Source organism: Manihot esculenta, chromosome 15 (genome assembly GCF_001659605.2).
Source record: "Manihot esculenta cultivar AM560-2 chromosome 15, M.esculenta_v8, whole genome shotgun sequence".
In the NCBI taxonomy this organism is placed as follows: domain Eukaryota; kingdom Viridiplantae; phylum Streptophyta; class Magnoliopsida; order Malpighiales; family Euphorbiaceae; genus Manihot; species Manihot esculenta.
This window is the reverse complement of record NC_035175.2, coordinates 9649283-9669755: the sequence shown is the minus strand read 5'-3', so window position 1 is coordinate 9669755 and position 20473 is coordinate 9649283. Positions and strand designations below refer to the sequence as shown.

The 20473-nt window shown below is 29.9% G+C and overlaps 1 protein-coding gene across 1 annotated transcript; it reads left to right on the top strand.

Moving 5' to 3' along the window:
• The first annotated feature begins 12515 nt into the window (after positions 1-12515).
• LOC110600710 (probable hexosyltransferase MUCI70) lies at positions 12516-20297 on the top strand. The gene is made up of 4 exons (XM_021737551.2): positions 12516-12815; positions 12922-13125; positions 13237-13797; positions 19650-20297. Exons 1-4 carry the CDS (start codon positions 12566-12568, stop codon positions 19997-19999), a joined length of 1365 nt encoding a protein of 454 aa, XP_021593243.1. The 5' UTR covers positions 12516-12565; the 3' UTR covers positions 20000-20297.
• The last annotated feature ends 176 nt before the right edge of the window (positions 20298-20473 follow it).

Here is a 20473-nt window from a genome sequence, read left to right as displayed (position 1 = left end):
AAGATGGATTTAAGTAAGAATGTCATTAATTAAGAAGCACTAACGCAACAAAAAGACTGATCTTACTAAGAAACAGAACTTTGAAAAAAATGGCCCATAAAATGTCATATCAATAATGACAACTAGTCAAAAGAAAAATTATGCAACCTAGATAATTTTTTTTAATATATAAATTTTAATCCGTTTTTCAAAATCTATTAATTTAATTAATTTAAATTTATATTCAACTGTGCATTAAATTTTTAAAGATATTCCGTATCAAAATTTAATTTTGAAATTTTTAATTAAGAAAAAAAATTTTTACCTAATAATTTTATTATTATTATTATTAATTTTTTAATGTAATGTTGTTGGTGGCAATAGGCTTCAACAAATCAAGTTGGCAAATTGATCAGTCCTGCGAGTTCTAACATTCCCTCCATTGCATGATTAGGTGACCAATGGAGTTTGATGTCAAGCTTGGTGCAATCCAATCATGCAAATTGCTGACATAAAAGAGATAATTAAAATAGAGAATAAATCTCATATCGATTTTAGATAAACACCGTATATTTTTTATAAAATTTTAAATATTTGTTTTATTGAATTAGTTTTTAAAATGAGTTAGACATGACTCCAATTTAACATAATATTAAAATATTTCTATTGATATTAGACCTCTCTTAAATATTTAATACTTTCGTGAAATTTTGAGTGTGAGAAAGTGTGTTGAATCTATCTATACTGATAAATAAAATTACTATTTATTTATTAAATAGATAAATTCATTAAAAAAATTATGACCATACAAGAAAACGCTTAGAAAAATCCACATATACCATTATTTTTTTATTGCTGTAGTAAAAAGTAAGAGTCTGGCTTCGATTAACATAGATATTGGCAATGTAATGAAATGTATGATCCATAAATATTGATATATATGTTTCATAAAAACTTAATTAGTAAAAAATTTGAATTAATAAGTAATTATTTCTTATTTTTAATTCATCGATATATCAATTCGGAATAGAGGTGATATGTTCCTTATAAAAGTTTTAAGCATCCATTCCTTTTAATTAATTATAAGATAAGTTAGACATGATTCAAATTTAACATGATATCAAGTCTTCTCATCGATGTTGGATTTCTAATATTTTATGTTATAGTAAAATTCTAGGTGTGATGTGCCTTTTAGCTCTTATAAGTGTATTAGTCATTTTTCTCACTTGAATTAATTTTCGGATGAATTAAATCTGAATAAATTTAACAATAAAAATTAAAATTAAAATGATTATTTTTAGGAAATAATGCGAAAATTGATAACATTAATGAAAGAGTGTAATAACAATGTTTTTTTTAGGATATATCGAGAAGCTGCACCTACAAATTATCATCATTACATGTGACAAAGTAATCAAAGATTAGTACTTTAAACTTTGATTTATCTTTGAGATAATCAAATCAAGATCAAATTAATGTTTCTAGTTTCTAGTTATCCAATGAGTGTGTAGATGACACTTAGTATGATCATCAACTAGGTGTCCACATCCTATTCATTGTCATCTTTGTAGCTAACACTTCGATTCTCATTGGACAACAATCACAAAAGAATATATGCAAATCCCTCTCTCAGCTTTAAATATTCACACCTCGTTTATTGAATATTTTTATTTTATTCCATCTCTATTACAAAATTAATTAATTTATTTTCTAATCATAATTTATCACGAGAACGCACTAACTTGGGCTACCTAGTATATTTCTTTGTTAACTATGAACAACAACAACAATCAACCTAAGAAATTATGGATAAAAACAAGAATGATTACAAGGTCTAATGCATCATAATGAAGAACAAGGCATGCCAATTAGGGTATTATTGTCATAATGTCAATATCCATAGCTAGACCATTTTTATTTATAAAAATATTACAAAGTTGACAAAATTTGAAATATAACTATAGTATGTTTTCACAGTGAGAGATTCTTTTTCCATCAACTTCGAACTTTAAAATTTCAATACACTAATCCTTCAAAACACCGAAAAGGAAGAAGAAAAATAAAATAAAATAAAAGAGGATCTAATGAGGGGAGAGAAAAAATAGTTGAGATGCAGGTGAAGAGGAGCTTTCAATAGATATGGCATCTCTTTATCATTTGCTAGGGCTGCGCATATATATCTTTGGCTGATAATCCAAAGATTTTATTGTCCCTAACGGTAGCACAGTAGAAAAAAATCAACCACATTCTCTCATATCAGCACCAACAAGGTAATGGTTTTAATTTGGTCAATAATATAATGCTAATGATTTTTGAATATCTCAAATTCATGGATGATAAAGATTAATTATACTTATCGTTTTAGACTCAGTTGAGTTAGTCTATTCGATAAGGATGAAATTCAATTTTATCGTTTTAGAATCAATTGAGTTAGTCTATTCGATAAGGATGGAATTCAAATTTCTCTTTAATCATAATTCGTTGGAGTAAAAAGTGTTTTAGATTTTTTTATTTTAAATATATTAAATTAGTATAAAAAAAATATTTTAAGATCCTTCAAAATAAATGAAATTGATTGTAAGTATGAATTATTATTATTATTTTTTAAATTACCTTGAGATTTAAATTCGAGGGCTTATTGCTTTTTTCATCAATATTGCATTTGTTGCTTAAGTTCTTTCTATCACTCTAAATTGAAGTTCCCCGTTGGAACTCCTCTTGCTTCCCCGTCTACAACACAAATTTCGGTGGCTTGATTAAATGGAAACGTTACTCAAATGGTTTTGTCTACTCAATTTGACTAGATTAATTAATTTACAAATGAAATAAATAAATAAATGATTGTCTCTAGAAAATGGGAATTTGATTATTTTAAAAAAAATATAGTTTTCTTGACAATCTGAGCATTTTAAAGAGGATTCAATGCAAGATAATGATAAATTCAAGCCGAGCAAGATATTGGCTGTTACATGTAATGTCAATTTAGAAGAATGCTTTCCAACCGTCAACAAGGGGGAATACTATATGCGAGCGACCCCCACTCCCCCTAATGAAAAAGCCATCACAGGTCACTTATTGGCTTCCTCTAATTTTCCTTTTTATTTATTTTTTTTTCTTCATAATGGAGAATCCAGAATATATATGTTGGACGCCATAGACCCACCTCTAACTCTATTTTCAAACCTAAAAAAATCTGGAAATCCAATGTCCTTATCCTTTCATTTTCTTCTCTTTTAATGTATGTTTATAGCTATTGGGAGCACTTGGGACGTCAGAGCTAGAATTCTTTGGAGGCTAGAAGGGGTCATGACCCCTCAATTTTATTTATTTATTTATTTTATAATTCTTAGTAAATTGCTTAGGTGAAAGTTATGGAGAGAGGTGGCCAAATCAGAGCATTCACTTTCAATGGAAAAATGATGAGAAGGCTGTGACAAGAAAAGTTGGTGTAAGACTGACTGCCACTGAAGTAGACGTCTCTATAGCTCTCTTCAGTCACCCGCACAGAATTCCTTATCAGCTACAATACAATGAATGATAATGGGTGCATTGAGCTGTGATGTTAGGATCAAATTCTCTGAAAGTACATGGGGTTTTTCGCTAACCCTAGAAGGAACTCCAGGTGGGGTAGCCCTAACAAATTGAGGGCAATTAATTAATTTTTGTGGGGTAGCTGAAGTTCAGTTTTGTTTGATGATGAAGCCTGTTGGGATACTAAAAAGATAAAGAAGGAGCAACAAAATGCATTCATTGCAGAGTTCAATGATGTGTGAAGTGCATGGTGGGATTCAAACTGCTTATTAATGGAACCATGGAATGATATCCAAGAGATCCATGCCATAACTGAAGAAAGTGAAATTTAATTAATTTGTTATATATGAGTTATAAATCTTGGTAAAATTATCATAATTTTATAAAAAAATATGTTTTGTGTATTGTTTTCCTTTAAAAAAAATAAAATAAAATTTAAGATGAGTGAGTTAATATATTTAAATCTAATCCAAGTTGGTTGTATTATTTTTCAGTGGAGTTGATTTTATAAAATCATACGTTCATTGTAAATGAATGTAAATTTATGTGAATTAGTAATTATTAATAAAATTATCAACATTTATATTGTGTGATTGAATTTTAAAAATTTTAAATAAGATAAAATAATTCAAAGCCACTCAATTTTTTTTATAGGATTCACAGGCACTAATGCTAGTGTTGTTTTTTTTTATATTAATAAAATTTAAATTAATTATATATTATGATAGTTTTAAAATAATAAAATTAATTTAAAATGCATTCACAATTTTAATTCGATAATAAGTGTATCTGAATAAATTTAAAAAATTTTAAATTTTATTTTTTTGATTCTTAATTTTTAATTAAATAAAATTAATAAAATTATGATGTAAAATTAATAAATACGAAAAAAATCTTTTTAATCAACGTTGTGGTTAGCCCAATTACATTTTTTTTTTTCCAATCAGGAAATTCTAACTGAGAACGATCCTCTACAGCCAAGACCACCTCATAAGAACCAATCTGCCGTTAATCACGCTCTAATCCGACGGTCATGGTGTCTCATTTGTGCTAAAAGACAGAGCTACGAGCCTATAAAGCAGAAGTAAACAGTAAAAAGAGATAAATGACCGTGCAATTCAGTGATCTTTTAGTAAAAAATCAAACATTATGAGAAGATTCTGAGGTGGGATGCAGTAATATTTTCATTTTATATTTTTTACTATTTTTCGGCCATAGAATTACAGCCAAACTCTCAACAAGTACAAAGGAGAGGCACCCATGCTTTTAGAGAAAAAGATGGATGCTTCTTTTTTTTCTAGGAATATCTACTCCTCTTCCACTCTCTCCTTTTTTAGAATTTGTACCTCTCTTTCATTGAGATTTTATTTATTTTTTTAGTTTTATAATTTATTTGACAGTGTAGAAAAATATAAAAATCTACTTTTGAAAATATTTTAATAATTATCCAATTGAAATCATAAAAAATTACTAAATCCAATGGGGACAATTTGTTTACCAAACAATATGTGATCTTTATTTGACCAATGCAAATATTTGGTCAATTTAATTGTTACCCAACTTTTTATTTTTATTTTTATTTTTTAAAAAATTTCAGCCGTTTATTCTATTTTTGCAAGGAGGAATAAAAAAAAAAGAAAAGAAAAAGAAATGCAGGAGCGAGACCTCAGATCAGACGTGGGAAGGTGCATATTATGGGGACAACTATGCAGCTGTATGGGTGTGGGGCTGAGAACACGTGCCAAAATCCTAAGTCGTAGTCCTACACAGCAACCAATCTGGCTTTGGAAACGTGGAATGTTAGGGTGCGTCAGATTTTTGCAGGTGACGTGGACATTCCTTCATTCGCAGCTTTTCCTCTGTCTAGTCTATTGTATCCAGGTTGGCCTATACTTACTTTTTTTTTTTCATGTAAATTATTTTTTTCTAGTCTGACTAAGCTGCCACCCCAGTGTCTGCCTGCCTGCCCTTCTCTTCTCGAGTTATCGTCACCCTGTTCTGCCTGTTTCTATCTGGGGCCCTTCGCCCTTTGGGTTCTAGATCTACGGTACACAACCAGCAACTTCACCTTTCAACTGTTAAGCACTGCCGGTGGCCCCCACTTCCCACTCCAGGTTACAGCGATGCCTTCCGTGTCCTATCGCGTCCACCAATTTACCAAATATCAAATGTTTTTTCTTTTTACTATTAAGGCTAGGTTAGTTTATAAAAAATATTTTCTGTCAAAAGAAAATATTTTTTAATAAAATAATTTATTTTTAATTATTTAATTTTAATTTAAAATATAAATTGTATTAATAAATTTATATATAGAGATTTTAATAAGAAATTTAAAGTATGAAAAAATAATTTTTTAAAATGTTTTAATTTTTTTATAAAAATAAATATCTTTTATTAATTAAATTTTTAAATAATTTAAAAATATAAAAATATTTTTCATAAAATAAACAAACACTAATATTATATTTAAATTTCTATTAACAGAAAATTTACTAAAGTAAAAATTGATTCTAGAATATATATAGAATTATTCTCACACATGATAAAAATATTTTTTTCTAATATTTTTAAAAGTACTATTCAATATTATTGTTATTAATACTGCAATGGATTATATAAATTATTGTGATGCCCATTTTACTAAATTAATTTAAAATTGAAAAATGAAATTAAACCTATGAGCTATTAAAAAAATAAATATAAAGGTGGTGGTACAGATAATCTATTGACAAGTCATAGTCAAATACTTTTTATTTCGATTAATTTGTTAGGAAAAAAGAAAATCTAACGAGGCAGTCCAACTTTGATAGCTATTAGCGCGATAACGGCATGCTAGCAGAAGCGGGGGTCCGCTTCGCAAAACACGTAATTAAACAGTTGAGTGCCACGTCGTGGGAGTATAGAGCTGGAGAAAGAGATACTTAAAGCACGCGGGACGGTTAAACAATGGAAGTCAGAGCAGAGGATAAAATGAACTGAGAGAAAGATAGGATAGAAAAGTGTCCAGTATACCGAAAATGAAGGCCAATTAGAGCAGGGACTTGCCTTTGCCTAGCTGCTCTATTATTTCTTACATAGCAGAAATTATTGAAAAATTAGGCAAATTCTATAACAAAATATATACACCCTCATTCAAATGGTGTTTATTTTTTTTTATGAATTACTAAAACTGTAATTAATAAAAGGGATTTGCTCTTTATTTATAAGGGTACACATACACCAACAACATTCTATAATTCTCCAATTTTATATGATACATATTTACTTTATATTTACAACGGGCGCACTGAAATCTAAGTTTATTATAGGTTATTTCAAGAGTCCAAACATATATCTTTTTATTCATTGTTGATGATTGAGTAAAATTAGGATAGATATGTATCACAATTTAGTCTCATTAGTTTTTTCTTCTCTATTTATCTTTTTTTCATCTTTTTACAGCGCATACGTTCTGCACTTATACACTCTATTATTTTCATTCAAGACCGTATATACGGACATACTACGTCCTTTCCCATCGTTAAGCAACCATTTAATACTCTTTATCCTGAATGTTCAGGGTCCGCTGCCCCATAAATTCGTCGTTTTAAATGAACCGGACCTCCTTTACGTGGGTCTGATCCCTGTTTGGTCCGGTCTGTCCAAACGAAATCTGAACTATGCGCTAATTGAATTTTGAGTCCCCTTTACTGTAGCATTTGCCTTAGCCAATTAGCAGTGTTTTGGAGTTAAAGAGTCATGTTTTGTAGTTCCTGGTCAGATATAGTGGTTTAAGACATGGTTCCTATTGAGCTCGACGAGAGATTAAATAACACAGGTGATTTGTTTAGTGGGGCGGTAAGGCTAAAATGAAAACTGTTGTCCTTCCTCAGTAGAACTCAAATCATTTGAAATGTTTCCGGTGTGGTTTTCGTCGTGATTAGCCATGTGAATTTTAGTGGGTATGATGAGGATGAGAATTCTGATGACGAAAAGATCTTCCTTCATTCCCACAGACAGCACCAGTTGATAATCTGAGATCCAGTAAATGGTAAAATTAGGGCATATGTAAACTTAGTCTTATTGGCTCTTTTCCCTCTTCTTTATCCCTTTCCTTTTTGTCTTTTTTGCGGTGCATAACTAGCGTTTTGTACCCATACACCCTGTCATTTCCACTCAAGAGTGTACGTACAGACATATTGCGCCATTTCCCATCATTAGACAATCATTTAATACTCTTCAGTATCATATTGATACGATCCGGATGTTCAGAGTCCATTGCCTTATGAATTCGTCATCTCAAATGAGTTGGACCTCCTTCCCGTGGGCCTAATCCTGATTTGTTATGGCCTGTCCGAACTAAACTGTGCGCTAATGGTCCAGCCTACATATAAGACTTGGATAGTCCAACAGTTATAAACATAATTTATTTTTCAAAAAAAATAAATTAAATTTTAATAAAATTATATAAAATTTTATTTTTTTAAAATAAAAAAATTAAATAAAAAAATTCTTTCTTTCTAAAAATAAAAAAAAAATCAATTAAATTAAAATTTTATATTTTTTTATTTCAAATAAAAGGATATAATATATATAGGTGGAGTGATATTGCCTACTATAATTAGTAGAGTTACAAGTTACTATGAAATCACTTAAATAATTTCGGGTTGGACCGCCTCTTCCTCCTTTCCTAAACTGACTAAATTATCTTCACTATCAACTTGGATAAAATACAACCCATCTGCAAAGTAAAATATATATATATAGGCTGAGTGATATCACGGCACGTTTGCGCCTATGTCCTTTAGTTATCTAGTTGCCATTTTCATTAAATTTTGTAGGATTTCTCCAGATATATAATACATATACACTAAAATTTAGGTCTCGCCAACCATTAAGAAAATAATAATAAAATGTAGGTGACATTATATTTACGGTTAGTTCCAAAATATTTAAGAATTTTTGCAAGCAAAGACAAGGGAAGGAGGTAAGCCACATTTCTAGCAATTTCATTGCTGAGTCATTTGGAAGCTGATATTGCGGTCTGAGACTGAAACTGTTACATGGGACAAGGAAGAAAAAAAAAGCCCACTGTATTAAAAATTAAATTGCATGTGGACTTCATGTGACAATTAATTTTGTTGGGAAACATGACTACCACTTTCCGGAAAATGGACTCATATTAAATTCTTCCAAGACAGATGACCTATTTGATACATATGCATCAGATAGACATCTCTGTTAGAATCGCAGGAGTCCAAGACCTTGCGCACCAAAATTTATTCAATATAATTATTATATAAATTTTTAAATATCAATTATAATGAAATTCATGTGATATTCATTATAATCCGCTATATATTATAATGAGATTGTTATAGATTAATTTTAAGTTTGGAGGTCTTATTAATATTTTTTTATATATTTAAAAAAATAAGAAAGAGAAAGAGCAAGCGGAAATAAGAGAAAAGAACGCAAAAGTATTAAGTGTTTTTTTTATTATTCCTGTTTGATTTTTGATTTAATGTTTTTACTTGTTTTTCGAGTGCTATTTTTCTGAATATAGAAGATACTGGTTGGGTTGACTCTTTTGTTTATTGTTTTGGTTTATATTGACTATTATTCTCTTCCATTATTGGTGTGTTTTTTTTTTTTTTTTTTTTTATTTTTTTTATTTTGTGTGACTTATCTAGATTGATATTTGAAAATAGAGGGCTCTTTTAGTTTTAGTGTCGCACGTGAGTCTTAAGAGATTTGTTGCTGTCAGGCAGATTGCATGTTACCATGGGTGTATCTCAAGACATAATCTCACTGGTTTGTTTCTCTCATAATTTGAGCTCTCTTTATCATCTTTTGGAGATGTGTTGGTCTTATATGCAAACTTAGTATGTGATCCATATTTTTCCTTATATTGTTTGAGCAAATAATTCTTAAAAAAGATTAATTAAGGAGATGTTATTTTTTTTTATAATAACGAATGGTTAAATCGGTGTGAATAATCCTTGTAAATAATAACTATTATAATTAAATTGAATCAGAATAATAATTTAATTTATTTAAAATAATGATTACCTATAAAAATTTATTTTATTTGATTTATTAAGTCAAATTCAATTCCGTTTGATAAGAATAAATTGGACTCAGCTGATTTTTAGACTTGTACTTTGATTTTTTGTTTGTATTTTTTATTTTTTGAGCATTGTAAATGCAGTTAAAATGGATAGGATCTGACTAATATTATTTTTACGGAACTCAAAATAATTATTAGAATATTTTATTAAAAATAAAATTTTATTTTTATTAAGATAAATATGTGATTATATATAATAAAATAAAATCCTCAATTATTTACTTTAAATTTAAGATAAATCATGATGAAAATTGTTTGATCCTTATCGGAAAATCTCAACAGAGAAATTTGTCTTCATCCGCAATTAGAAAATTCCAACAAGAGTATATCTTGAGAACTTGGACAACCGTTGTCAACCCAAGCTTTAGCCTGCAGGCTCGGGGCTCCAAGTGCTGAGCTCAACATGTATTTATGGGCTAGCTTGACAGTTGGGCTCGATCGGGAATATGCACTAATCAATTTAAATTTTGTAGGAGATATTGTTTTATCCTGCGTAGTGCTGCGTGTGGTTAATTTTAATTTTCGTGAAATTGAATTGAATTTCATATTTTATACTTTTATTTAAATAAAAATTTAATTCTATAAAATTAGTTACGATTAAAATAAATTTCTCTCAAATTTAATGGAACTTCAGCCTCTTGTTAGGGTTAAGAATTTCATAAAATTTAATTTAATTAATTAATTATTATTATTTTATTTAAAATGAAAATTTTAATTTTTTATTTAAAAATAATTTTAAAAAAATTTAAAATCATACAAATATATTTAAAATTTTTTTATCATAAAATGAACCGTTTTATATTTAATAGTATATGTTTGTTAACTGTTATCATATCTTAATATTTCTTCACTGTATTATTATTATTATTATTATTATTATTATTAGGTGATAGTTTTTGGTGATTTCATGTGTCATTTGGACAAAAGTATATGTAAAGTTGTTGTTATATTATTTATTTATCAATTTTATGCTTTAATTCCTGTGAAGTCAAGAGAATGGATTGCCAAATTACTAGTTGGGCTCTTACAAGGCCTTATCACCCTATCAAGAAGTGGGAAAAAAAATATTGGAAGTAGAATTGGATTTGAACTTCAATAAACATATATAAAAAATTTTAATACATATAAAAAAAATTAATTTAAATATTTAAATTTTAGATAAATTAATCTAACGATTTAAATTAAAATAATTTTATTAATTTTTAAAATAAAAAAATATGAAAATTTATATGTTATGATGTTAAAATAAAAAGATATGAAAATTTATATGTTATGACGTTAAAATAAAAAGATATGAAAATTTATATGTCATGACGGCTTCTGTAGCTCAGCCAATAGTTTCAGACATGACACAGGGCAGTGGTAGAGGTAGAGAGAGAGGGACAGCCTCTTCTTCAGCAGGTTCTCGGGGTAAAGGTCTATCAGCTTCAGTTCGGATCTTCAGACCACATAGTATTTTATTATTTTTAAATATAAACTAATTATATATATATAAATAATATTAATTTAATTGTTAAATATATAATCTATAATTTTAATAATAAATAGATTTTATTTTATAGTAATAATTATAAAAATTTTATAATATATAAATTATTTTTTATTATTTTATATATATTGTTATTTTAAGTTAAATAATATATTTAATATAAATTTATCATTATTGAAGGGATTGACTGTATACTTAATCATCAGATTATTTATTTTAATTTTAATTTTAAAAATTAATTAAAATTACATTTAAATATAAAATTAAATTAATTATTTAAAATTTAATTATTTAAATTAAAATATAAAATGGTACAAATATCAAGATTTTTCATCCAATTAAAAAAAAAAAAAAAAAAACGCTTCTTCTTTCCTTCTATATTCACTCCAACTAGCAGCACACCTTTTAGGGAAAATCTCTATATTTTGTAAGTGTCCATATTTAGATATGATTTTTATTTGTTTCTTATGCACATGATTTGTCTAATTTTCTACTCGATGTCATCGTTTTTTAAATTCTTTTTTGACGATATTTTTTGCTAAGGCCAGATTTTAATCTTAATTTTCTCTTTTTGTCAAAAGTTTAATTTTGAATCATAAGTTCTTCAAACAACTTTTTTTTTTTTCCTAATGTAATCTTGCAGATGAAAAGCTCCTCATAAGAAAAGAGGAGGAGGAGGCTTCTTTGAACATAAGAATTCTCAAAAAGAAAGTTCGTCCATGGAGACAAATCTTGTTTTAAACACAAGTTAAGTTTCTTTACACATCAACCAGCTTTTGTTGCACTCACCTTCATTACCAAATGAAAGCATCCTCTTGCAGAGGAACAACCTCATTTCTCCTCTGTTTCATTTTAAAAAATATCAAATTGAGTTGAATGTTTAGATTATTTTTAATACAGTAAAGTTATATATTCAAACTCTAATAACTGCCATTGGAAGAAAACGCATCGTTTCTGATCCGAGGCATAAAAGTTCATAAAACAAGGAAACTCCAGCTCATGGTCAAGATCCTGTGCAATTTTTATTATTTTTTTTAAAAAAAGAAAAATTATTTTTAGCATGTAGCGTAGCTAAGCAGTTAAGTAATTTGGGATCCCTAGTGAAATGAAGCTCCCCAGAGCTGCTTATATGTGTATATATAATACACATCCAACTTGACACGTGCTATTTAATATCACCCTAAATGTATGCGCCATATTCTCATTAAAAAAAGTTATAAATAATATAAATACAAGAAAAATATAGTAATCCTATATGTTAAATTATTACAATTAATTATTAATACTTTACACAAAATTTTTTTATAGATTTATGCCATGACCAATGCACCTAATTACTTGTAATATTTTACATAATATTTCAAAATAAATTAATTAATGGTGCTAAATTTCCATGCCCACAAACGTTGTTCAAAGAAACAGTGATCAACGGTGAGGAAATCCATGGAAAAGAGTTCATGGGGAGCACCAAATTGTGCACACCTCTCATCTTCCGATCAATGCTCCTCTGTTTCTCTCTGTTATACCTCTTCTCTACTCTGTTCTTAGCTTTCTACGTCTCTCTCCACCCTGCCAAATGCCTCTTCAGACCCTCGCATTTCGATCCCATCCAGGTTCCTGTCTTCTCTTACCCCGCTAACTATGGAGAACACAAGTATACAATCCCTACCAATCGCAATTATTGCTCCTCCCCTGTTTATTTCTCTGGTACCACTATCTCTGTCTCTGTTTCTTCTTCTTCTTTGAGTGTTGAATTATAGTTTCAATTCGTTCTCTCTTCGTTTTGATTAATGGGTAGGTTTTATTGTGGTAGATTATTGGATTGCATTGGAGGAGATCCAAGATTTATGTCGAAATTCATCTGTAGATTCACAGGGCTTAAGGTATATGAAAGAAAACAGTGAGAGCTTCGGCGGGAATTTCAGTACCCAGAAGAGGAGGTCGTATTTTCAACATTTAAATGATAATGTAGAGATTCCTTGTGGGTTCTTTAAGAAGTTTCCAGTCAGTAATTCTGGTCAGTGTTATACCTCCTGCTCAGAATTTAGTTCATTTCCCTTGTTTTTATTCTTTGTTTTGGCATTAGTTTACCGATGCTGTTTCTTCTTGTTATTTGTGTATATTGCAGATCGAATGGCAATGGAGAGCTGCAAGGGAGTAGTTGTAGTCTCAGCAATCTTCAACGACCATGACAAAATCCGGCAACCCAAAAACCTTGGATCGAAAACACTAGAAAACGTGTGTTTCTTTATGATCGTGGATGAAACAACCCTACAAGGACTAAGGCATCACCAGCTAATATCAGGAAAATCCTTCCAATATAGTGTAGGTGTGTGGAGAATTCTTAAGGTTTCAAGCACTTATTTATACGAGAATCCAGCCATGAATGGAGTAATACCTAAATACTTAGTTCACAGACTATTTCCAAACTCGAAATTTAGCATTTGGATAGATGCTAAGCTACAACTAATGGTGGATCCATTATTATTGATCCATGCATTAGTTGTATCAAAGAAAGTGGACATGGCGATTTCGAGACATCCATACTTTATGCATACAATGGAAGAAGCAATGGCGACTGCAAGGTGGCGGAAATGGTGGGATATTGATGGGTTGAGGATACAAATGGAGACATATTGCGAGAATGGATTGAAGCCATGGACACCCAATAAACTCACTTATCCCTCAGGTACACGAAGCTTATTGAGTCTTTGTTCTCCATGACATTATACATGAAAAGCTTGAATCTTTGATTAAATTTGCTGAAATTCTCAGTAGAAGTAAATTACAGGTCAACTTGTTTATAGTTTTTCTTTTTTGTAGGAAAAAAATTTGTAGCAAATGGAAAATTATTAGGCTTGATATTGAAGTTGTTGTAAAATTCTATATTTCAAAAGTTTTTATCCCGTATAAAAAAATACAAAATTTTCTATTGATTTATAAATGATTTTTTGTTATTAAGCTTGTAAAGGCAGATAAAGGGAGTAAAGTTTGTGCACACGAACTTGGATCGAAAAATCAATTTTTCAATTAATTTTTCTAGACAGCTCTAGCGTTTTTTTGTTTTTACAATTATAAATACACTTAGTTTTTACATTTACAATTATAAATAGACTTAATTTTTACATTTCAAAGACATGATTGCTTTTCTCTGCTCTCATGTTCTACCTTTCTATTTTCTACTGGGTTACATTAAAAGAATTGTTGTTCTCATTTTGAATTCCTCCATAAGAGTCTGGACCGTGCAATACACAACTCATACTACTTTTTTCTACTTCCATTTATAATAATCTTAAGAATTAAATAAAACTTAAAACAAATGGAACCAAACGTTGTCACTCCTCTGCTTTTGCACTGCCTGCTTCCAATGATATTATTACTGCCTCTGCTTCTACTGTGTCAAACAATCTTCCCGTCGCCCCGCTTCCTACTGCTACAAATGGTGCGTCGCTTCTACCTGTTGTTCCATATGCCAAACCTTTTTCTGACATCTCGAAAATCAAAGTCTTCTCGGGTCAGAATTTCAAGAAATAGCAAGAAAAATAGAGGTGACTCTGTTGCTCAATCTAAATATACACAAATTACTGGGAATCTATTACATTTAATAAATTTTTCACAACCTGATATAGTTTATGTTGTATGTAGATTGAGTAGATATATTGACTGTGCGGTTGTCGAAATCGGTCAAAAATAACCTTTTTTGCTATCCACAATTTTACAACTGTAAATAGTGGTAAAAAGATCGAATCCATAGGGAATTGATACTTACCTATTTTTCTTATTAAGACCAAGTAATTAAACTGAAAATAAAATAAAGGGGGGTTTTGAGATTGATGAACTAGACTAGAACTAAAAATAGCAAAATAAAGAGAATTTAATAATGAGAAAAGCTCTAATTGAAGAATTGGATCCACTTCAGGTGTTGGGATTGATAATTAACATTTAGGTTCTTTTATTTCACTCAATAAATTAGTTATAGGGGTGGAAGACGTTTCTCACCACCATATCCCTCCTTAATCATAGATTAACTAGGAAACGTCATCTAATTAATCACTAATCAATAAGTTGCCAAGAAATGTCCTTGGGGCTTTTAGCATCTTACAACTGTTAATTGTATTAAGAGATAGAGAGACCTAATTCTAGCTATCCAAACGTATGGTGATCTTGCTAGATTATGCAATCTCCTTGGTTTTTACACCAAGAATTACTTGTGTTTGAATAATTCAAGCAATTACGAACTTAAAACTATCCAAACTAACAAATTATCACTTTGTAATCAAGAATCAATGGGCCCTATTGATCTAAATAATAAAGCAACAATGGAATTAAGCATGAAATTGCATAAATATTGATAAATAAAAGAAGAACATATTAGGTTCAGATCTCACAATCCATAAACAACTCGAAGTTTCACCTAATCTTCAACTAGAAAAAAGGGTTTCCGCCACTCATGGCTGAAACTAACAAGAAAATAAAGAAAGAAAACAAGAATGGAGAAGAGGAAGGGTTGGCAGCTGGTGCGCGCAGCTGCTGTGTGAGTTCTGCCGAAGATGGAGCTGATCCCCTTTGCTGATTTGCTATCCTCTATTTATAGATGAAAGGTTGCTCTTTAGTTTCTTGATTTATTGGAGTTCTTTTTCTATTTGGATTTGAATTCTTGGAAGGGAAGTGTATCCTCTTGAGATTTGGCTTCCTAGATATGTGAGATTGAGTGCTGAGGTGTCTTGAAGGGTTGCTGAGCTGTCCTCAAGTATTTGGGGAGGAGAAGACATCTTGGAGTTTTAAAATTTGAATTTCCGCTTTTCTGCTGTCTGCTGTCGCAGACCTTGTTTGCCCGGGTTGTGTGGGCAAACAGTTTGTCTTGCCTGTTATCTACGCACTGCTTCTGTCTTGCGGGTCTGTTTGGGCAAACAGTTTGGTCAAACAACAAATCATTCTTCTCCCATTTCAGCTTCAACTTGGTTTGGGCAAACCAGCTTTTCTCTTTTGCTCTCTTTTGGGCTCTTTTAAGGCTATTTTTATCAAATTGCCCTTTTACACCATTTTCTGCAAAATAAGATCAAAACCACAAAATTAGATAGAAAATGTGTAATTTAACATAAATAACAACATGAAAAATGAGTCTAAATTTGGCTTGATCATATACACATAATCCCAATGATGATCATTGGGCTGCATTAGTTAGACTAATAAAATATTTGAGAGGTCCAATAAATTATGGTATCTTATATAATAGATTTTTTCGCTGTATTAGAAGGATACAGTGATGCTAATTGGATTTTAGATTTAAATGAGATAAAATCCATCAGTAGTTATGTATTCACTCTAAGAGGTAATGCAATTACATGGAAATTAACTAAACAAAGTATTATTGCTAAATCTATTATGGAGTCAGAGTTTATTATTCTGGAATTAGCTGAAACTGAAACTGAGTGGCCAAGAAATTTCTTAGTAAATATTCGGTTAGGAATAAAATCAACACCATCTGTATCAAGAAAATAAAGTTTGCAAACTTCTCAAATCATTATATGATTTAAAACAAGCACCCAAACAATGGCATGAAAAATGAGGCTAAGTTTTATTGAATGATGATTTTTCCTCTATTGAAATTGATAAGTGTGTATATACAAAATGTATGAATGGTGAGTCCGTGATTATTTATTTATATGTGGATGATATGCTTATTTTCGGTATGAGTTATGATATAGTTTGTAAATAAAAACTTTTCTTACTTCTAAATTTGATATGAAATATATGGAAGAACCAAATATGATTTTGAGTGTTAGAATTATAAGAAAGAATAATAGTATAATGCTATCACAAGAGTATTGCATTGAGAAACTTCTAAGAAAGTTTGGATATTTTGATGTCAAACTAGTGAGTACCTCTTGTGATACTAACTCTCAATTGAAGAAAAATAAAGATGACTTTGTTGCTCAATCTGAATATGCACAGATTATTGGGAATCTGTTGTATTTAATGAATTTTTCACGACCTGATATAACTTATGTTATATGTAAATTGAGTAGGTATACACATAATCCCAATGATAATCATTGGGTTGCATTAGTTAGACTAATGAATTATTTGAGAGGTAGAATAATGAATTATTTGAGAGGTACCATGAACTATGATATTTTATATAGTAGATTTCCTACGGTACTAGAAGAACACAGTGATACTAACTAGATTTCAAATTTAGATGAGATAAAATCCACTAGTAGTTATGTATTCACTTTAGGAGGTGGTGCAATTACATGGAAATCAACTAAACAAACTATCATTGCTCAATCCACTATGGAGTCAGAGTTTATTGCTTTGAAATTAGGTAAAACTGAAGCTGAGTAGCTAAGAAATTTCTTAGCAAATATTCCGTTAGGAATAAAACCAAAACCATCTGTATTAATGCGTTGTGATTGCCAAGCGGCAATAGCCATTACAAAGAATAAAACTTTTAATGGTAAAAATAGACATATTTGTCTAAGACATAATGTTATTAAGCAGCTGCAGAAAGATGAAACTATTTCCATATATTATGTGAAGTCAGAAGTGAATTTAACCGATTCTCTGACTAAATCTTTAAGGAGAAAACTAATAGATGAAATATCAAAAGGAATGAGATTTGAGCCAATTTGAAATTAACAGTCATAGGAACCCAACCTTGTGATTGGAGATCCTATAAAAATGGTTTATACAGGTAATAATAAGTCACTCGTCAGTTCTGCTAGCACTATTTATCGTTGTCCTTTCCTATTTCCATTGATTATGTGAAGTCAGAAGTGAATTTGACCGATTCTCTGACTAAATCTTTAAAGAGAAAACTAATAGATGAAATATCAAAGGGAATGGGACTTGAGCTAATTTGAAATTAACAGTGATAGGAATCCAACCTTGTGATTGGAGATCCTATGAAAAAAGTTTATACAGGTAATAACAAGTCACTCGTCAATTTTGTTAGCACTATTTATCGTTTTCCCTTCCTATGGTGTGAGAAGTGTTAGACTATATTAATGAGAGGAAGAGATGAAAACTCTTAACGATATTCATATCTCTTATGGTTGATGTATAAATTGCAGTATATACTTGATGGTATTACTCATATAAGTGTGGAGTGGGGCCGCTCCTATGAGATTGTGGCATAATTTCTAGAGTACTTATGAACTACCATGCGCGCGCACAACCTATTTAACGCAAAACAACGTTAATATCAAGAATTGTGGAGTGTAATGTGATTAATGAGATTTTAGCCTACAAAAAGAGTACTTGGTTCATAGAAGCAAGAACTTCACCAATTACTCTGTATATTATATCATTATCAGTTTAGGACTGGTTCATAATCTAGAAGATACCAAATTCGAAACATTTTCACTCAAAACTTAAATCCAGCAAAGAAAGATTTTTTTTGAAATATGTAGGGGATTGTTATAAAATTCTATATTTCAAAAGCTTTTATCCCACATAGAAAAGATATAAAATTTTCTTTTAATTTATAAATGGTTTTTTGTTATTGGGCTTGTAAAGGGTAAGTAACTTGGACCGAAAAATTAATTTCTCGGAACTCTGCTCTCCTGTTCTAATTTTCTATTTTTTGCTAGGTTACATTAAAAAAAATTTGTTGTTCTAATCCTAAATTCTTTCAAAAGAATCTGTTTAATTCTAAGGTGTTACCAAATAATCTTTTAGAATAGTACAATGCACAACTCATATTACATCTTCCTACTCTCATTTACGACAAAAGTTTCATGGAATATAAAAGTTTGTTGTTCTGATCCTAAATTCTTTCAAAAGAATCTGTTTAATTCTAGGGTGTTACCAAATAATCTTTTAGAATAGTACAATGCACAACTCATACTACATTTTCCTACTCTCATTTACAACAAAAGTTTCATGGGATCTAAACAACTTGAGTTACGTTGAAGTTATGTAGATATAAAGAACTTGAGACTTTAGAATTTTCCCTCTTTTACCCATTATTTGGCATGACTTATTTGAAAAAAAAATAATTTAAATAAATTTTTATAAAATTATATAAAATTTTTATTTATTTTAAAAGGATAAATTCATTCATTTTAAATAAAAAATTTATTTAAAAAATTAAATTAAATTTTTATAAATTTTTTCATTTCAAACGTTAAAAAAATAGAAGGATGAATTTTAACATCGGTAACAATGACTTCAACCTCAAAGTTCAAGTAAAATGATATGATATCTCAAAATTTCTGAGACTCGTTGTTTCTATTAGTTTTTTATTTTAATGCCAACTTAACCTTATAAGAAGTATATACTCGACTTGGGAGGGTAATAAATAGATAATAAAAACATATGGGATGTAAATTTTTAAAAAAAGTTCTACAATTTTTGTGGACGTAATAGCATTTCATGGAAAAACAATAAATTCTCAACTGTATTGCAACGTGTGTCGTATTACATGCAGAAGTACTAGCGAGTCATTTTCCACTATTCATATAGGGTAGTCTTAAAAACAAAAGGGTTGATGGTTCTTTAATGCAATAGATTTTTTTGGTGTGTGTGTGTTGACAGATGTGCCAGATAGTGCATTGATCTTAAGGAAGCATGGACAGAACAGCAACCTATTCTCTTGCCTGATGTTCAACGAGCTGGAAGCTTTTAATCCAAGAGATCAATTGGCTTTTGCATACGTTAGGGATCAAATAAGCCCGAAGCTAAGATTAAACATGTTTGAGGTAGAGGTTTTTGAGCAGGTAGTTTCAGAGTACAGACACAACCTTAAAAAAGAAAGGGCCAGTGTCAGTGAAAGATCAAAGCCAAGAAAGGCGAAAAGGGTTAGCCAAGATAAGTTTGTTAATAACAGTTGCTGTAGCAAGGGCCAGAATTATCTGTTTCAAATGTGGGGGGAATCCCATAATTGATTCTGTCTCTAGAAAACTTGTAATGCAGTCTTAGCACAGAAAGAGAAGAACTGAGGAAATTGAAAAGAAAAAGGGAAAAGCAAACTAACCGACAGAATTTTACAGGGAAAAGCTGACAGAATAATAGATCTTTATTAATATTAGGATTATAAATACAAGTCTTTCCTGAAACAAAAATTTGATCATTTCCTGATTGCTTGATTTGGTAGTTTTTTGAAATTTCATATATATTATGCTCTTATTCACACTTAACACCCAATTCTCAACTATTTTAATGTGAAAATTTGGATTTGGGAATTTTCCCACGTATATTTACTTTGCCCAAAATTGGTTCAATTATTATTACTTGTGATGTAAAAAGAGAGAGTTTTGAATAGGGAGGAAGATATTGAAGAAGCGACATTTCGACAAGCATTAGGTAGAACGTTTTAATCCACCAAGTCCGTATGATCCGCCAAATTCATCAAACGTAAG